The sequence below is a fragment of the Haliotis asinina genome, chromosome 5 (genome assembly GCF_037392515.1).
Source record: "Haliotis asinina isolate JCU_RB_2024 chromosome 5, JCU_Hal_asi_v2, whole genome shotgun sequence".
Taxonomy (NCBI): domain Eukaryota; kingdom Metazoa; phylum Mollusca; class Gastropoda; order Lepetellida; family Haliotidae; genus Haliotis; species Haliotis asinina.
The window spans coordinates 70,120,688-70,141,302 of NC_090284.1; the positions used below are offsets into that span (position 1 = coordinate 70,120,688).

The 20,615-nt window shown below is 39.6% G+C and overlaps 2 protein-coding genes across 4 annotated transcripts; one reads left to right on the forward strand and one right to left on the reverse strand.

Annotated features, from left to right (window-relative positions):
• Nucleotides 1–115: 115 nt before the first annotated feature.
• LOC137285167 (actinorhodin polyketide dimerase-like) lies at nt 116–15,559 on the reverse strand. Of its 2 annotated transcripts, none has more exons than XM_067817405.1 (10): nt 15,324–15,499; nt 14,565–14,681; nt 7,625–7,754; nt 6,747–6,810; nt 6,456–6,539; nt 5,930–6,078; nt 4,456–4,605; nt 4,156–4,195; nt 3,339–3,523; nt 116–2,979 (listed from the first exon to the last, which is right to left on the reverse strand). In XM_067817405.1, exons 1-10 carry the CDS (start codon nt 15,439–15,441, stop codon nt 2,946–2,948), a joined length of 1,071 nt encoding a protein of 356 aa, XP_067673506.1. In that variant the 5' UTR covers nt 15,442–15,499; the 3' UTR covers nt 116–2,945. The 2 variants fall into 2 exon arrangements, with proteins under 2 accessions (XP_067673506.1, XP_067673507.1); XM_067817406.1 differs by having other exon boundaries at nt 128–2,979; nt 15,473–15,559.
• A 142-nt stretch (nt 15,560–15,701) lies between these two features.
• Nucleotides 15,702–19,125, forward strand: LOC137285168 (ribosomal RNA large subunit methyltransferase E-like). Of its 2 annotated transcripts, none has more exons than XM_067817407.1 (2): nt 15,702–16,118; nt 18,646–19,125. In XM_067817407.1, the coding sequence occupies exons 1-2, from the start codon at nt 15,812–15,814 to the stop codon at nt 19,074–19,076; spliced, it is 738 nt and encodes a 245-aa protein (XP_067673508.1). In that variant the 5' UTR covers nt 15,702–15,811; the 3' UTR covers nt 19,077–19,125. The 2 variants fall into 2 exon arrangements, with proteins under 2 accessions (XP_067673508.1, XP_067673509.1); XM_067817408.1 differs by having other exon boundaries at nt 15,702–16,109.
• The last annotated feature ends 1,490 nt before the right edge of the window (nt 19,126–20,615 follow it).

Here is a 20,615-nt window from a genome sequence, read left to right on the forward strand (position 1 = left end):
GTTGTCATATCTGATGCCATTTTAGGAAGTACTAGTATGTGAAAGAATGTGAAAGTTGACCCACTGACTGTGATTAAAATCTCCCAAGTCACAAGATTGAAGAAATGGAAAAACATAAGTTTTCAACAGCATTTAATTTGTTTTAATCCTTCAGAAAGGAGACAGGAGTTGAGAACAACAAATTATTCACGTCACACCCAATGGGCTAAAACACACCTGGATGTAAAATCTCCCAGCAATAAACTTTATATAATACTGTAACAAATCAGATGATCTGACCAATAGGCAACCATAAGTCTCTGTTTAAAAATAGTACTAAACACATTAAACAATTATTATACCCAATACACAATTGAAAGCAGATCATATGCACGTTAACTTACGGGTAACAATTAAAACAACACAATAATAACACTACCCCATGAACAATTCCCACTGCCAAGGTTTAATCTTGTTACCCACTGACACAAACTGACAGAATCATGGCACCATCACATTGCTTTGTGTTGTCAAGTGAGTGAGTTTAGTTATATGTCACACTCAGCAATATTCAAGCTATATAGCTACCTGGGCCAGACAATCCAATGATCAACAGCATAATCATCAATCTATGCAATCATTTGGGAACCAATGGTATGTCAACCACGTCAGTGAGCCTGACAACTTGATCCTGTAAGTCACCTCTTATGACAAGCATGGACGGCTGAAGATCAATTCTCACCTGGATCTTCATGGGTCAATGTTATCAAAGAATACAGCCAATTAGCATCTAGGTTTCTATCTAATGTCTCTTGTTCTGCCTCTAGAACTTCACAAATTTCAATACATGTGCCTGGGTTTTCCAATATGACCCTGGGTTTTCTTTTCTGTGCCTGGGTTTTCCTATTAGTATCTGGGTTTCATACATTATCTTGGTTTAAGACATGCACCAGGGTTTAATCAATATGTGCACCTGGATTTTTGACGTGCAGTTTCAAAATGCAACATATGTCATATTTGGGACTTCACTTTCTTAGTAAAGTACAAATTCTAGCACTTTTTCGGTTGAGTCCCATCCGGGATTTGAACCCGCACCCTCAGAGGCAGGCTTCACACTTAACAGAGGGGTACACAAACTACGCAGTCTAGACTACCAGTTGTCTGACTTTCATTTTGTGAAAGTCGCAGTGGCTAAGCAGGTTAGGCAGCTGACTTTGTGTGCTGGCAATTAGGTGCCTGACTCTGAGGGTGTGGGTTCGAATCCCGGATGGGACTCAACCGAAAAAGTACTAGAATTTGTACTTTACTGAGAAAGTAAAATCCCAAATATGACATATGTTGCATTTGACCACTTTCTAAATGGCATCGTGTAATCAGAGTTTGAATCAAATTGGTCTTAATACAATATCTATGGTGCATTTCTGACAACTAACGTCATTCCAAGACAAGCAGAGACCATGGGTTCTGTAGAGGCACAAACAGGCATGGCTAAGAGAATTGTGAAATTGTGAAACTGCGTCAAGTGGATAACTTAGTGCTTTGTTTTCTTATCTTAAGACTTGTGAGTGAGTGAGTTTGGTTTTACACCACACTCAGCAATGTTCCAGCCATATGGCAGCAGTCTGTAAATAATCGAGTCTGGACCAGACGTTCCAGTCATCAACAGCATGAGTATCAATCTGTGCAATTGGGAACTGATGACGTGTCAACCGAGTCAGCGGGCCTGACTGCCTGATCCCGTTACTCGCCTCTTATGAGAAGCGTAGTTGACTAAGGGTTATGTAAAGAGACATGTAAGGAGAAAGACGAGAGAAGAAAGTATACATGTTCAAAACATTCAACACATTCAACATTTGCACAAAGTCACATTCAAGTCCTCAAGTTCACATTCAGAGCTTCCACCTTCATGTAGCATCTGCATGCAGCAAGTAATTCAGAGCTATCAGCATTTGTTAAAAACAACATGAACATGACAGGCTTAATGATTCAGATTTCGGAGGTGCTACAGTTTCTGGAAGGCTTGCTGTAGCTATAAACACAAGAGAACGATTCCAGACCTTGACGATCTGCATTGGACATTACTTGCCTAAAGCAGGTTAGGTACTGGCATATAAGCATCAATGTCATGCCAGCTTCCAGACCATCCTTGAATTCTACACCTGGGATGACAAGTTCTTGGCAGATTCTACATATTTGCAAGTTTGCTTATATACATCACAGGGTATGTTACTTGCTTCTAAAGCCACTCATTGTCCCATTTCACTGTCAGGTTTGAAAGAATGTACAAGATATTTAAAATATTGTAAGCCACGTCTTGTCAGTATAATAACACCGGACCAGCACATTCACACTAATGCCCAGATATGTAAAACACTGTATAAAAGTAACAGTAACTATAACATACAACTGTGAAAGGGGAGATTCTGACTAAATATTCAGATAGCTGAGCATAACATAATGTCACACAATTTCCTTTTCATATTGAGGGGTCAGTCATTTAATATTCTCAGGGATCTTATGCTTCAAACTTCAAATAAGGTTACCACAAATATGTCAAATAAGCTGTCATGTTCTTATTTTTGTAGCAAACAAGATATTGTGCTTCCACACACCTTCACAACTAACAAGCTATCAATTCTGAAGAGGTTACCCTGTACCAAAAATGCCCCGACATAAAGGTCATCTTCCAACTGCACAACTACAGTTGACGTGTGATTTGTGTATAAGAACCATTTCTCAGTGTTATTGCAATGATGAACTGGGAAGTGTCTCATCTGCTGGTCACAAAAATATACATTCATATCTCTTGATTTCTTGATAAATTTATGTGTACACTCTGTCTATTAAATTGCATTGGTAAGGTTGTGTTTGTTAAGTTTAATGTTGCACACAACCAGTTTTACACATATTATTGACAACACTTGTGTCTCCCATACTCCTACCCTTGGTACTAAAGTCTGCCGTGGTCAAGGTAGAGATTTCTTATCTGGAGCAACAAACCTGAAATGAACAAACCATGAACACATTTCATAAAGACAAACTGGCAAATCATCTGAAATATGCAGATTCCTTCATATTAAGGGAACTGCCATTAGGATCTGGCATGCATGTTTTTGGGGTTCTTGCGTGGGTCATGAAAAAATGAAATATTTGCCCCAGGCACTGGTGAAGTCAAGGGGTTCAACCCCAGTCCTTTTGAAAATGACTGAAGGCCACATTTAAGTAAAAAGAGCCAACATGGGGGGAAAGAGGGACAAAATATATGAGTTTCCTCTTTGTTCTCAGGCCCTGTGACATTGTGACAGGTGAGCCTTCTCTGAGCATTCTCATGAAGTCTACAAGAGACAGGATGTACTGACTTGTGCCTTGCGTCCTCCCTGAAGAGGGTGTCTTTGTTGTAGTACTGGAATGGCAGGTTCCTGTCCACCAGGTGCTGACTCTGATGCAGGAATGCCTCAAACTCTGTCTCTGGACACTGCTGCAGCGCATCCCATACCATGTGGATGTAGAACAAGGTCAAGGTCTCATGGTAGCCTGTCTTCAACTGAAATACAGGGCACATGTAACATGTATTTTTCTGATCTTGAAACAAAGCAGTAACTGACAGTATGAGTACCAAGACATTATGTCAGAGTATAACTGTCAGGCACAAAATCATCATATTGCAAATTTGTTGATTTAAAAATATAATATCAACATTCTACTTGATCCCAGGGTTTAATGGCAGCTGATGATGGGAAAAACTAACTAATCTACCTCAGATGAAGTCTACTAGATGAACTGAAGTGTCATGAATCACTATCTATAACAAATGAGGCTGAACAAAAAAAGTGAAATGTTTCTCAGGCATCTGCGCCTCTCTTCCATTTGTGCGCATAAGAATTTTTTATTGCTATTTAAAAAATAATTTTGACTTTGCTCTGTTCCAGTAATCCATTTGTCCACTATAACAATGAATGTCTGTAAGAACGGGTGCTACTGAATCTACAACTCATTAAAACATGCAAACTTTTTAAGCTGTATTTCTGAGAGAAAAAAATAAAACTGTGTTCCTCCTTCATCACATTATTTTCATCAAAACTTAAACAGAAGTCCTCGTTTTGAAAAGAATGTGCCCGAGAAACATTTATCTTTTTTTATGCAGCCTTAACTATGGCAGTGCACAATAAAACTTACCTTAGACTTATTCCTCTCATTGAATTTCTGAATTCCTAATCTGTAACATAAAAACATTCAGACAAATAAATCAGGCTGTATTTTCTTAATGAGTGGGCAATTTGAACAATGTATCTGTTCTGCTGCAGTATTTCACTTGTGCGAGGAACACACTTTCAACACTTTTATACCAATCAGAACATGGTAATACTGAGAAATTGAGAAATTTAATCAGGCTAAATCTGAGAACCCAAGACAAAGGGTTTCAAATATATCTATAATATCAAATGTACAACAGTGCCATTGTGGAAAGAGACTGACTTGATATAGGGTGTGGCTCCATCTTGGCCATACTCTCGGAGGTAGTTCCAGGCCATTCGGAGGTGAGCCTCATGTGTCCAGTCTTCGAATGGCAGAGTGGCATCTTCAAATGCCTTGATGAAAACTTCATCACTTATTGAACGGAATGACCTGTGAAAAAATATGTTAAAATAAGAGATTAAATTCTCAATATGTTGTCAATGAGAGTTTTTTAGATGTTACCTTCACCAGTGCTACAAGTTCTGTGTAATGTTAAGCACAGGCAAACTGTAGTGCAAGTGGGGTTGCGCAGCGCAGAGAATATGACCCAGTATTCATATATGCGAGCAAAGCGAGCAAAGGTTGCCAACACACTTCCCTTGCTTCGGTTCAAAAAGTATTTTTTATGTCAAAATAAAATATCACCACCATCAAAGGTACACTCCCATTTCCTCACTAGGTTGTGCTCTCAGATTTCCAAAGCCATATTTAATAATTACTCACGTGAAATATGTTTTACTCAACACTTTAAGTGCCACTCGTGGTACATCAGACCATTCTTCGCCTCCATTACCCCTGCCAGCTTCCGGTTCAAAGCAGTGAAGAAACATGTTATTATTCATTATGGAATACATAAAGAGTTACCTCCCATGCTTCATACGCACACTACACCAGAAGTGTGTTTATTGTTGAATAAATGTTACAAAAGATCTAGTAATAACGCCGACACTTAAGACAAATACAATCCAACAGAATCATGATAAAATTAGGCAATATGGTATATCTTTATAATTTCTGCTTATTTTTGTTCCTTCACTTCGTTGAGGCGGAAGCTGGCAGGGGTAATGGAGGCGAAGAACGACCTGAATACCACGAGAGGCGCTTAAAATGTTGAATAAAACATATTTCACGTGAGTAATTATTGAATATGGGATTGGAAATCTGAGAGCCAAGTGAGGAAATGGGAGTGTACCTTTAATGATGGTGATATTTTATTTTGACACGAAAAATATTTTTTGAACCAAAGTGAGGGAAGTGCATTGCCAACCTTTGCTCGCTTCGCTCACATATATGAAGACTGGTCATTTTCTCTACGCTGTGCAACCACATTTGTGCTACAGTTTGTATGTGTGTTAAGAGAGGTTCCCTTTCCTACCATGACCTTAACAACATTACTATATACACCTTATAACACAATTGCTAACCCGTGATCCATAACAATCTTGCTGATATGATTGTAAGCCGTCTACGTAAACACTACTTAAGACACATGTAATGATGAGACAATCGTAAGACCTCTACTATATCACTGATCTACCCTACAGGTAGTGCAAAGATTGCTCTTAGGAACAGAACCCTGGACTAATAAAAAGTTCTTCTAGAAACTAAATTGAAAATGTGGATATGTTTTTCAATAACTTAGGGCAACAATGGGTGCTAATTTACAACAATGTAACTCTGTAAACTCTTCAGGCAGTTTAGTTGAATGGCTTACTTTGTGAAGTAGAGAAGAGGGTCCATCTGACTCTCAGAGACGCTGGCACCATGAACTGTGCCGTACCAAACATGATGGTCTCCCACTGTGTGAACGGAGTGTGTGCCACAGAGGAAGACTGCCAGAGACCCCAGGATGATAGGAAGCCCCTGAACACAGAAGCGGCACATCACCAAGAATACAGTAGCAGGGTGCCAAAACAAGCTGCCTATGTGTGCAGAATACACAACGATGTCACCATTATTCAACAAATATTTATCTGATGACATGCATTTCATGAAAGGTATAGAGAAACCTGTCGATAGGTAGCCAATATTGACTGAGCTGCTAAGAGACTGGGTGAGTGAGTGAATTTAGTTTTATGCCACTTTTTGCAATATTCAAGCAATATCATGGCTGGGGAGACCAGAAATGGGCTTCATATAGTGTACCCATGTGGAGGAATCGAACCCAGGTCTTAGGCGTGACAAGGAAACACTAACACCACTAGCTCCCCACCCCTGCAAGAGACTGAGGACCAACCTACCTCTTCTCCCTGAAAGTGAGGAACTTTGTCAAATTGACACTGATCATCTGTGGCTGTGGTGGAGAAATGGATGGCATGACGAATCTGGAGACAAAACAGAAGAATCTTCTGTCAAAGTAAAGTTATTACAAAGTGTCAGTAGCATCTGTAACAAGTTTCATGTGTCGGGCATCTAGTCATAATAACTTTTCATGCTTTTGTTTTTCTCATTCAGTACAACTGAAGTTAACAAGAAAACTTGTTATCTGCTACTCTAAAACTAAACTTATTCAATGAAGTTTAAGAGCCTACTTGGTCTTGTCCCAAAACATGGACTGCAAACTGTTCTGTTTGTTGTAGCAGTTCATGCATTCGACTGAAAACACACAAAACATTCATAGATCAATTTCCAAACAATCAGCATTTCCTGTTCAATAATCATCATATCAGATGGCACTATTTCTGTTACAAGTACATTATATTTTCAGCTTAATGGGACAGAATGTAAAAACTGATTCAGGTCTCAAGACATTTACCACTAAAGTGAAATCCATGCACACTATCATGGTACTGAACAGCTTGGGAACAAAATGGGGAGTAAATAACCTAAGACAAGGGGCTAATCTGAAAGCTACAAGGCAACATTGCAGCCATGTTTAAAAAAACAATCTTTGCGTCGTGATGAACTCTTTCCGTTAAGATGAACTTAACTCCCATATTTTACATTGACATGATAGTCACAGTACCAAGATTGCATTCTGGAAAAGGTCCCTTAGAAAAAACACATATCATAAGTTTACTGTCTATTTAATGTCATGCTATTGTTTTCACAATGTTCCAAATAACAAGAACACCCAACATGAACATGCTGTCTTTGACTTAATTTCACACCCAAGGCAGGAGAGGGAGTGAGTAAGTTTAGTTTTACGCAGCACTCAGCAATATTCCAGCTAGATGGTGGCGGCCTGTAAGTAATCAAGTCTGGACCAAACAATCCAGTGATCAACAGCATGAGCATTGATCTGCGCAATTGGGAACCAGTGACATGTGTCAACCAAGTCAGCGAGCTTGACCACCAGATCTTGTTACTCGCCTCTTAAGACAAATTTAGTTACCTTTTATGGCAAGCTTGGGTTGCGGAAGGCCTATTCTACCCTGGACCTTCACGGGGCCCCAGACACGAGACTAACCTGTGTTTATGTAGACAAAATGAGATTATGGGAGGGGCAAAAGAAACGCTTGTGAAAGAGCTGCAGGTGACTCCTCGTTTGTGCCAAGATCCAGTGTTGTGGGTATACTGCGCTGACGTTACCACTACCACTGAAACAGCAGCAATAATGGGACTAGGGGAAAGTACAGACACACGATCAGAGACAACAGACACCAGTTTCAAAGATTACAGTATAAGGTCAGCATGAGATTTATCATCACTCTAGTGCTATGGGTGGGTATCTTGGGAAGCCTATACAAAGCGAGACTATATTACTCATTTCTCCATGTATTCATGAATGAGAATGAGTATGAGTCAAAAAAGAGGAAAATGAGACAAGGGTTTCAGGGTATCCACGGATATCATCCCTGTGTATTTCATATTAGTTCTGAATAGCATGAGATAGATTCAACAAATCATCACTGAACTGTCACCAGTATTATCAGATACTTTTGCATTGTAAGGGAAGGCGAAAGGGATATTTCAGCTTACAATCCTGTCGTTGAGTCCTTGCGGTTGGAACGTATGGAACTCAAATATCCACTTTAGTTCAAGAGATCTTCTTTTTTTGGTGGTTATTTCAGTCTGGGTTGCCTCTGAGTTGGGTTATGATTTGGAATTGTAGATTATTTTTGCCATGATGACAATTTCCTGATTGAAATGAAGTGCGACAGGCTTGTGTGTGATATCAGCGTAGTGTTCTGTTAGTCGGATTCTGAAGCATCTCACCTACGTATTGTTTCTTTCGGTGTTTGCAAGTAAGAAGGTATACTATATTGCGGGATTGGCAAGTGCAGCTTCGTGATTAGAAGGCCTTCTTGGTGACGGAACTTGTGAAAGTGTCACTATTGCTTAGTGTTTCGCTGATTTTGCAGTTCGTTTTGTTGCACGTATCGTCGACAAAATTGACTGTCTGTCCACTGATTTGTGGTAGCTGTCTTGGATAAGTCAAAGTAGGTGTGACCAGGTGATCCTTAAGAGTTTTGTTTTTGCGATAAGCAGCTATATGTGGCGAGGGAAAAGTGTCTTGACAGGTGTCACTTAATAGGTACCAGTGTTTTCTGACAATGGCATTGAGTTATTGTTCATGGGATTATAGTCGCTAACTGGAACCATTCCGTGGTTTTTTCCTGGTTCTTTATTGGGGGAGGATAGGAGAGGAGAGGATGTTTCCTTGGATACCTTAGTTTTAGGTAATAATTGATGAGCCTGAGGCTGTGTTTTTCATATTCCTCAGGTGTTGAACAGACGTGTTTCAATCGTAGAAACTGAACAAAAGGACCTTTCATTTTGATATGTCTTGGGTGACAAAATGTATACAACAAGTACAAGTGTGTGCCGGTGGGTTTGCAATAAAGTGTGAACTCCAGTTTGTGTAGGTCTTTATTGTATGAGACCCTGGTGTCAAGGAATGCAACTTTGCTTCTTGAAAATTCAGCCATAAATTTAATAGTGCGATGTGCGCTATTGAGATAATCAAGAAATGACTGTAGGTGTGCTTGTTCCAGTGTCCATATCATGAAGATGTCCTCAATAAACCTAAGTAGAGGTGAGGTTTGTCTGGGTGTTCGGCTAGAACTTTACTCTCTAGTTCGCCCATAAAGATGTTTGCATAAGAGGGTGCAAGTTTCGTGCCTGTTGCGGTACCTCCAGTTTGGAGGTAGTGAGTGCCATTGAAGATGAAGTTGTTTTTGTGTAGGACAGGTTTGTGTGTTTAGCAGGTTTGGGATGCCAGTGGGGGTGATTTGCCAGTCGGGTTTGAACCGTCTAATCAAATTCCTTAATGTGTTCGTCTACAAAACTACTGATTTTCTCAGTAGGAGTATTGTTACTGATGAGTGGTCGGCCGGGTACTTTCCTGGGGATAAGAAATTTGTGGATTTTGGGTAGCAGATTGAGTCTGCCAGCCTGGCAGTCATTGAGAAGGAGGCCCAGGAATACTTTGTGGGAAATTTCATCCTTCATTAGAGGTTTGTGAGATCTCTTCTGATTTCAGAGCTAAATGATTCAGTGGGGTCATGGTCTAGCTTGCAATAAAGACTGAGTGTCTGCTAGTTGTCTTTTGGCTTCCATGATGTAATCCTTGGTGGTTTTTTTTGGTGATTTCATTCTTGTTTGTAAGCTGATCTATGGCAGAGAATTCGTTGCGGGTGAGATTCTGACGCTTGAATTTGGTGTCTTTGAGTTTAAAGAAGTCATGGGTGACTGCCTTGATGAACAATTCTAGGCTATGGTCGTTACTGTATGGTGGATTGCAAATGCTTTTGGGTCCAAATTTCCTGTCAAGTACAGGTTGTGTGTTGGTGTCATGAATCATGAAAATAATGCACTATTCCCATTTTCCTGAAGAAAGCTTTCAGGTCTGTGTAACTATTTGTTACCATGTGTTGGTGTGGGGCAGAAGCTTAAGCCTTTATTGAGCATGCTTAATTCATCAGAGTTAAGCTGATAATCAGAGAGACTGACAACAAAGGCAACAATGATCTACAATTCCAAATCACAACCCAACTCAGAGGCAACCTAGACTCTGAAATAACCACCAAAAAAGATCTCTTAAACTTAAGTGGATATTTGAGCTTCATATGTTCCACCCGCAAGGACTCAACAACAGGCTTGTAGGCTGAAATATCCCTTTTTGCCTTCCCTGTTCCTTATTTCTGATAATAGAGTAAAATTCTTTATGGATAACAACTTCTTTATTACATATGATGCGACGTTTCGGTATGAATCCTTATACCGTTGTCAAGCAAAGGTGAAGTAATACAGCACAGAACAGACTTATATACATGGACAGGGATAACAATATGTAGGCATGAATCAAAGGGGGATTAACAACAACAATGGATGGTGATAATGATCTGACAATAAGAGGAAGCCAGTGGTGAGTGTAGCTGAAACAAAGTATACATGACTGATAGGGTAATTAGTGATGATGGCTGGTGAGCTCTAATCTGTTATTTTTTTTTTATCAGTTCATTGTATGCAGTAGGGATGAGATATCCCTGATCTCTGTTGATTGAGGGCTTGTGTCTCCTGATTTGAACTGCTTCTGCCAGTTTTCTTTGGGTGAAGTCCTTGTGGTTTTTGGATAATATCTCTACATTGCCCAAAATTATGCTGTGATTGGGACATTTGATGACGTGGTCGGATATTGCTGATTTTTGATCTGATTTAGTAAGTGTTTTTTAATTCCGATGTTTATGGTCCGGGAGGTTTCACCTGCATATGCCTCGCCACAGTCACAGTTCATTTTGTAGACGACACTTTTCGGGGGCTGATGTTGTCTATAGGTGTTCCTGCCATTAGTTTTTAGGAGACAGCTGATGTGGTAGGAGGTTTTTCCAATGAAGCGCAAAGAGATGCGAATAGGTGCTGGTTCAGGTTTGTTGGTGGCCTTTTTCCTTGTTGGGTGAAGTGTGGATCTGATAATTTTATCAACTAACTTCGGCGGATAGTGGTTGAACCTGGTGAAAACATGGCGGAGGTGCTCTATTTCTGCAGAAGGACTGTTGGAGGAGAGGTTTATAGCCTGTCTGGTGCGGGTAGAGATGATTCCAGGTTTGGTTTTCAAGGGGCGGTTGGAGTTGAAATGAATGTATTAGTCAGAGTGGGTTGGCTTTCTGTAGACACTGGTTTCTATCTTGTTATCTGAGGTTATGGTTACAAGGACATCTAGGAAGGGAAGCTGACCATTTGTTTCTGTTTCTAAGGAGACCTGGAACGGTCACCTTCCCTTCCTCGATGTCCTTGTAACCAGAACCCCAGATAACAAGATAGAAAGCAATCAAACAAACCATCTGCCCTTTATTTCTGATATAATCAGTCACAATCATTATGGACAAACACAGCACCTAGTCCTCAGCACTGCAGAAATTCACCCATTCTGCCATGTTACCCAAGTCTTAGCGCTGGTAAGAAACCAACGCCTCTGATAACGTATACACAACAAACCCTGAGGTCACAATGTGACGTCACAAACGGTTTACATCACAGTTGTCCAATATGGAGAAAATCCCATACACCTGTGCTATGTCCAATGAAACTTTCACAGAAAGACGCCCTTACACAAAACATAAAGAGCAAACAAACTGACATGTGTCAGACCATTCCTCTGACATTACACTCATTATGTTCCCACAACAATCCAAACCGGAATCACACCCCTAAACAAGAGGAGATTAAAACAAGCCTAATCAATCAATCTGATAATCTCCCACCAACAGCTGAGCCATCATGATGTCATAGCCTAAGAATATACCTGTGACATCATAAACAACACCCCGATTCTCTCCATACAAAGGCATGCGTGCCTCTAGTATCTCCGTCTGACAAGTGCACGCCGTATGAAACGCGTAACCCAGATACACTAAAGCCGATCAGACCCTGTGTAGAACATACCTGTATGTTATTACAATATTAGAGCAATCCCTTTGATTGTATTGTCTGTCCAAAATTAAACTTATATGAAACTCCATGATGTGATCTTCCAGAGCAGAGGAGTGAGCTAACAAGATTTCAAAGTATTTATGAAAACTTATACTACTTCACAATTCAGTCAGGACTAGACTGTGACGTTTGATAATGATTAATGAGTGAGTGAGTTTTTAGTTTAATGCCACACTCAGCAATATTCCTGCTATATGGCAGCGGTCTGTAAATAATCGAGTCTGGACCAGACAATCCAGTGATCAACAGCATGAGCATTTATCTGCGGAATTGGGAATCAGTGACATGTGTCAACCAAGTCAGTGAGCCTGACCACGAGACGACAAACATAGTCACCTTTAATGGCAATCATGGGTTGTTGAAGGCCTATTCTACCCTGGACCTTCATGGGTGGATAATGATTAACAACTACCCAGGTAGAATGGCAGCATGACCCAATGCTGGTATTAGTGCCGCGAGTTTCGCTTGTGCCAGCAACGTGCTCACAGCATTGGCACAACACTGGGCCACAGCCGGTGAGCCACTGTCTCTCAGCCACCAGCTGGCACCAGCAGATTCCCAGCACTGACCCATGTGTTCTAAATTTAAACACTTTATCAGTTCATCTGCAAGGAGCTATTTTCAGTTGTGAAACTTGAAGATTAACTTACAAATATATCTAAAAAGCCCTTGTTCAGTTTCACAACATCAGTGCACAAGTGTTTTGGCAAATGATAAATGTTAATAGTCTAATTATAACTTAATAGAAACTACAAACAATGGAAACATTTGAAACAGACATTTGCTGCAGACTATCAACTGAAGAATTTCTTCTTAGAGCAGTATCTTACACCATTGTTCACTCTTGCACTTGTCCGAGGATTTACAGATTTCAAGTCCATTTTCCATGAGATATACCAGGATCATTTAAAGAAAGGTATAGTCTACCATATTTTCACAGTTTTAAAATATATGTAAACATGTTACTAAAGGATAAATGGAATATTTGGAAATGGTTGTAATTTGATACACAAGTGCCGCTGAGTTAAACGTGACCATCCTCTACATTCACTGCAGCATTTCATTTCACTGTTACACTTGTCACTGTTTTCTGTAATCAGAAATACATATACTTTTCGATCAGTACCACATTTGGTAACAATTGCACACTAGACTGACTTGGATTGTTAAAATTTCAAATTATATTATGAAAAGAAAGTGTTCGAAACACACAAACTTGACAGAGTGAAATTTTCATTTTTAAGATTAAATATTAATCAAAATTGAAAGGAGCCCCAGAGGTAAGGCAATCTAGAATGGTCAAACTTGTGCCTTTATATATGACAATACACAATAATATACATTCAGATGTTAAATGAAACTGGAGAATTATTGATACAGCAGCTTTATTTACTTTTACGTCCAAACTCAATTTCCATTTCAGAAGCAGCACGGAAGGACCCAGCGTGCACGAAGGTGTCTGATTGCGAAATGGAAAGCCACATAAAAATCTGGTTTCGGTATGCTCCAGACAGGGACAGAGGGAGGAGGGAGGAGGGAAATGACCCTCCTCGCCAAGCAGAAAAAGAGCGTTGCTGCTGCTGGAGTTGTGACAAACATACAATAAACAACTCCATCATCAAAAACTGTGTTCCACAGGAGATATCGCTTGTGTGAGATTGTGTGATAGCTCCTGGGAGATATCGTTTTGACAGTAGATTTTGTACAGTGCCCTGTCAATGATATAACATCATGAACTTGATGACGTCACAATGCTATGGCATTACTGCACTGCAAGTCTAATGGTAATACAGTGTTGAGAGCTGTACATTTTTCACTGAAAACTAATGAAGCATGACTATTTTTATGATAAATAGAATCTCATTCATTACATTTTCTTACAAAAGAGAGAATAAAAGTTAAGAAGATACATTTAATTATTTTGTTTTCTGTTTTCAACTGCATAGATTCAACTATTTATGACATACACACATTTCAGCACTATTGAATTGCATATCTTAAGACAAGTCGTAGATATTTGTTAAAGTTCTATTTTTTGTAAGATATGTAATGATATGTGAACACATGTTCCGTTTCTTTAAACTTTCATATTTCATTCTTGTTCAGAAACCTTAGAATATAATTTACAGTTGGTAATTACTTTAGCAAAAGTGTTTTTACTGTGATTGTCACAATCACAAGAGATGGATGGTAGAGAAAACCAAGAATGGATTTCTTGACCTTAGTCAATGAATAATCATATATGTAGATTAAAAAGCCAGGATGATATGATTGGCAAAAGGAAGGCACGGTATTGGCTACAGACAGGCACGTCATCATTGGGCCAATGATGTGCCAGTATTGGTTACATACTGGCCTGCCATCATTGAGCCAATGCTGGGCCAATGTTGATAATCAGCAGTGGCCCAATGCTGGTCCAATGCTGCCATGTTAACTGGGTGATAATGTATCAGTTTCTATGTGTTTTATCCAACCTTGCTGGGGGACCTTCCTCATAGCCTTGCGGAACAGCTCCACTGTGTCAATCTCTGTGGCTTCTCTCACAGCTCTCCTTTTCCCCGTTTTTATCAGATATTCAGGTATATCTGGAACTGAACAAACAACTCGATACAAATAAAGTACAACTGAAAAATACACATCAGCATCTTGGTACACAACATTTGGCAATATCCCCAAGATCAACAAATAAATATTCTCATGGGGACATACAGCAAATATTTTAACATGGACATACATTCAATGAAACTTGCCATTCACCTCGAATACACTTTTGGACTAGTTTGTAACTGTATAGTCTCTACTTGTCCTTCAGCCACGACGTTTAGCTAGCTGAACTATGCTTGCCCCACAGAATAATATAGCAAAGGTCGGGTGCAACTCAAAATGGCCAAAGATTCTCTCTCTGGCTACGCTTTACATTGTCGGCTCTTTACAAACAAATGCATACACACTGTTTTATTATTGAACCAATATCAAGCTCAGTTGTTCAAAAGCGCTTTGATTTCCCTCGAGCATTAGATGTCAGACTTAAACGACACACCGTTTTATCAATCTCATCTCCCTGCAGATCAAGCAACTGGTGCAGCCACTAGGTGCACCGAGTCAGTGTTACACATATAATACAGCAGAACAGAAGTAACTGTTTCCGAAAATAACAGTAGTGTTATTTTCAGCCCCGTGGTGGTAAAGTGGTAAATAAGAAATGTCATTTCTAGTTCAAGATAGTTGCTCACAGTTGGATTTAGAGCACAATCCTCTCGGTGATACTGGAGATGATTGTCGTGCTCGTAAAAAGACTACTGCGAGTCGACTTGTGCATCTACAGAGAGAAAATGCCATTTCAGAAGTCATGTGTCACAACCTGAAGCATTAACTCACTGACCCACATGTGGATAGGCACTCCGCAGTTATCGTTGAAGATCGGATAGGTAACGATATATTCTGTGCAGTAACCGAGATACGCAAGATTGTAGGAAAATTGTCTGAATGGGTGAACGCCACCGTATTGACTGAATTCCGTCTATACATTAAGCAAATTGATATCGCGCTGACGGGGACCCGAACCAGCTTATAACGCGACATCTATTGGGAAAAACCCCTCCGACCACGTGACGACGGGGATTTCCCTACACCGTGCTTGCAGCGAAATAACACATCCTGATTATGTAGAATCAGAGACTACATAAATCTAATATATGGTCTCTGGTAGAAGTATTCATCCATGTATGGTAGCATGATCTCCGTAATTGCATCGGCATTGGGTTATTCCTACAAACGGTGTATTCATGGATCAGCGAAATATTCAAAAAGAAAGAAGATAAGCTCTCAACTATGGCTAATGAGGCAACAGAAGGACCCGTACGTTGAGAAAGCTGCAGCAGATAATTATCGGTGTCGTAGTGCCTACAAGCTTCTGGAAATTGATGACAGACACAAGCTGCTGCACCCAGGAGGCGTAGTCATCGACTGTGGTGCTGCGCCTGGTTCCTGGACACAGGTCGCACTGGAGAGAGTCAAGGGTGAGCAAAGTCAGTGCCTACATACTGCCAATATTTTTTGCATTTACGGTTTGAGAATTAAGCGATAAACACGTGGTGTTTATTGACATTGTAAACACAAAAGGAAACTAGAAGGCCGACATGGGTTTTACTGTGTGCACTCATTTACATGGAGTATAGCTACAGCAGTGAAGTGTCATCTGCAGGCTTGTTTCCATGGTAGCACCTGGAACTGCTCATTTATGAGGTCATTCCGATTTTACATCACAATGATTTGAATGATGCCACCACTGCTGATGATGCAACAAAACAACTGTGTGCGAGGTTTCTATGTGTCAGTACATACGCAGCGATCATGTAATCATGCTTTTCAGCCAGTCCGATTACAGAAGACGTTGACTTTTGGTTTACAATTGTTTTTGTTCTGTTTTGCCAAACAAAATACTCAGATGTCTCCGTGATCACTTTGTCTGTTACAGTTTATAGCTTTCTGGAATTAAGTCCAGTATTTGACACAACACTCAGTTCTGGCCATGTGATCCAGGCACCAGTTTAATGAGAGTTATCCATGTGCCATGCTCTACATAAGATACCAAGATGGCTGTTAGGTGATATACTAGTAATCTTCACTCTAGCAGTTATTTTTTTCTCAAAATGATTGGGCATTTGAGCGTGTGGAAATTATAAGTTTGATTAGCGTAAATTGATATGATGCACATCATGATTTGGATGCATTGTGTAAATACGTATTTTTATTTCGACATAGTGTAAACATACATATTTTGGGCATTTTCATATGCTGGCATTTATTTTTCTTGCATATTTCATCTTTTCTATAACATATTTTACACAAATACACAGCTTATCTGGAGCTCTGAAGAATCTTTGTACCCAACAAGATGAGCTGTGTTAGCAGAATCGTGTTTGGCCCAGCAGCAGCAGCAGCTGGGGGATCATAGTAATCATGGTGATATTCAAAATTTTAAAATATGCTAAGCATATTGATTTCTATCAAGAAACAATCAGTACATTCTCTAAATATGGTTCTCCCATTTGGTCAGTTTTACAAATCATTTAAAGGTACTCAGTTTAGCATAAGCACAGTTGGCTTGTGAAACTGATCATAAGGCCTACTGTGTGGTATGACTGTATGACAGACAGATTACTAAGTATATATCTGGGCGTTTGACTGAACGTGTCAAGCAACAGGACTGACTGATAATATGACCAAAGTCTCATCATGGACAGCATCCAATGCGCAAAATAGTTTCCAAATTTTGCAAGCCAGTCGGGTTAGATAGGCTTGAAAGTTACTTGCCCACAAAATAATTCACTAACCCGAAATTGGAATGCAGAAAGGCATTTCATGACTTAGCTGCTACTATGCCAAACATTTTTATCAGGCCACAACTTTGCATGATGTTATAAAGTGTATTACAACTTCACAGAGAGAGTCATATTTTTACACAATGACTTCATGGAAATTCACTAGTCAGTCAGGCCAGTGACTGGAGATTTACTGGCACGACTGGATTTTTACTAGCCACGAGATAGCAGGTCTGTGGCTGTTTCACACATTTACTGCATCTAACTCCACACTTATTAGGTTTTCTTGGACATACTGACTCACAGTACAAGGTATATCAGTTTATAAGAAATGTTGTTCTGTATATGTATATGTATTTGTGTATTAAATTTGTACATAGATCTGTAATATATCAGTTTACTGTTTTCTGCTGATTATGAACAAGGCTTGTACTTTGTGAATATTCTGCCTTTTCATTGTCAATCTTAGTGCTTATCTTAATAAATGTTAACATTTCTTTGGTTGTGACCCATGAAGGTCCCGGGGTAGAACAGGCCTTCAGCAACCCATGCTTGCCTTAAAAGGCAACTATGCTTGTCATAAGAGGCGATTAATGAGATCGGGTGGTCAGTCTTGCTGACTTGGTTGACACATGTCATCGGTTCCCAATTGCGCAGATCGATGTTCATGTTGTTGGTCACTGGATTGTCTGGTCCAGACTTGATTATGTACAGACTGCTGCCATATGGCTGGAATATTGCTGAGTGCGCCGTAAAACTAAACTCACTCACTCACTCTTTGGTTGTGATATAGTAATTTATATCATGTTATACATGTATTTGAGACTTTGTCAGTATTCATAGCTTTCAGTTATGGGAACTGTGCCAATAGAGCATGGACATCACAGTCTTACTGAGAAACTGATATTGTGATATCTAAAGACAGCTGACATTCATTCTTATCCTGCATCTAATATAGAATTTCACATAATATCATGTATCACTTCAGATACATAATATAGTATGCATAGCCAATACATGTACCTGACTGGAAATGAATATGACAAAAGGCATTCACAGGAATGCCCATCATGGTTTTCATATTTGTGGAATGCTGTAGCATAAACAAGCTCCATCAATTACATTATTTAACCAATGAAGAAACAGTAGTCTGGTAATTGAAATACTGAATCAATTTTCAGTCAACTTCAGTGATATCACTTCAGTCACAATTATGACATATATCTTTCAGAGCATGGACAAGTGGTCAGTATAGACCTGCAGCCAATGACTGCTATACATAAGGCTTTCGTCTTGAGTGAAAGAGACTTCACCGCACCAGAAACTCAGGATGAAGTAAAGCAGCATTTATCAGGCCGACTGGCTGACCTTGTTATGAGTGACATGGCTCCCCAAGCAAGCGGAGTGAAGTCCCTTGATCATGACAGGATCATCAGCCTGTGTGTGGAGACTGTGAAGTTCAGCTGTGTGGTGCTGAAGGAAGGGGGTGCTGTGTTGTGTAAATTGTGGCAGGGGTCTGAGCAGCCTAGGTTGGAACATATCATGAAACAGTTATTCACCTCAGTGAGGGTGGTTAAGCCAGATGCCAGCCGATCTGATTCCGCAGAGATATTCCTCCTTGGAAAAAACTTTACTGGGAAAAGACCACCTCAAAACAGCTGAAATATGCTTTCTTTTCGTAATAAGCTGATGAATAAAACCTTAGTTTTGAGCTCATGTGCATTAGTTACTGACACTCATCTCAGTACTCATGTGTAGGTGTATACTGATTGGAATTCTTAATTTATGAAGCCTCTTATCTATCGGCCCGGAGGATTATAGCTTCTAGTTGGTCCCCAACAGTCTGAACTCAGTGTATGAGGCAACTGCCCAGGGCCCATTTGCACAGTGCAATCTTAATTTTAGTTGATCTCAGGCCCATACAATCAACTTCACAATCACCACACAATTCCCCTAATCCACTTGCACCAAGACGATGTTAAGAGGGCATGGATTTATAATCGATATTAACTGAGATAGAACTCTTCAACGTTGGAGGGAGAAATTACTTAAACTCGACTCCTGTCTACAGATGTCTTCAGGTGCGCATAGTATGCTGTGCAAATAAAAAGGGGAACTGGTTACTGCACACAACACAACACCTCCCTCAAATGCACCTTGCGAGAAAAAAATCCCACAAATCTTTAAAGGAAACGATTATGTGGAAGATATCTTATATTTTTCTACATTCCAATAGTCTTGAATTAAGAACCAAGAATATAATTGCAACCACAGAAATACCAACCCAATGTTTTTATGAAAATACTGAAATACGAAAAAATACATCATAGATTTGGGTCTAGATTTAGTAGTATAATCCTTATAAAAATTAAAACATAAAATGTGAACAAAATATGATATAGCACCTAAACGTAACCCTGTTTAGTTGATAAATATTTTTCTTATTGTGGAAATCCGTTTCACACAAATTTCAAGTGCCTCAGGAAGTGTATTTTCCTGTTTGATAAATAGTTCTTTTATATCTCAGATGAATAGATTAAAACCTCTCATCTTTCATCCGATTGAATTTTAGATTTAAGAATGAGATAGAAATGTGTTCTTCCATGTTTTCTATTTGTTGATTACTTTTGTTACAGACTCAGACAAAACCATGATGGTTGATAAAAATTATGTGGAGCTCTGTGATGTCACAACATTAAATGCATTGGGCATGGCAGACTTTAAAGCAATGACATAACATGACAAGAGGCAACACTCCCATCTGGGACATAATAGTGATAAAAACTAACATGAGCTGCCCTTGAGTTACTGAAAAGGTCACGGCCATTGCTAATCACAGGCAGACACCTTTTGTTACTATCCTGTCCTGTTAATCAAGACAAGGTATGTTGTTCCAGACTTCTTCCAACACTGAACTGTTTGGGAATAGTACTTAATGATATTGTGCGATACTTCCGTGGTTCACAACTGCATATAACAATGTTTCAGACATTAAACCGATACTATATTCTCCATGTTGTTTAAGTGTCAAGGTAAATGATACAGTTTTATGCAATATTAAAACAATCAACAAACCTAAAGCTGATTAATTGCGTGAAACAGACACTAACTTGAATGCAGTTTTGCCGCATACTACAATGATCTTAGCTCTTTACAATTGGACCAGACCAATTGTAAGTTTTGATTGGAACTTACAGTGAT

What these genes read in the sequence shown, in the direction of transcription:
- LOC137285167 (XM_067817405.1), bottom strand. Translation starts at nt 15,441, where the DNA reads ATGACTTCTGAAATGGCATTTTCTCTCTGTAGATGCACAAGTCGACTC. An exon ending in ATTGTGCTCTAAATCCAACT is followed by an intron (nt 14,682 to 15,323) that starts GTGAGCAACTAT and finishes TTGTTTGTTCAG; the next exon opens with TTCCAGATATACCTGAATAT. An exon ending in GGAGCCACACCCTATATCAA is followed by an intron (nt 4,196 to 4,455) that starts GTCAGTCTCTTT and finishes TTTATGTTACAG; the next exon opens with ATTAGGAATTCAGAAATTCA.
- LOC137285168 (XM_067817407.1), top strand. Translation starts at nt 15,812, where the DNA reads ATGTATGGTAGCATGATCTCCGTAATTGCATCGGCATTGGGTTATTCC. An exon ending in GAGAGTCAAGGGTGAGCAAA is followed by an intron (nt 16,119 to 18,645) that starts GTCAGTGCCTAC and finishes TATATCTTTCAG; the next exon opens with AGCATGGACAAGTGGTCAGT.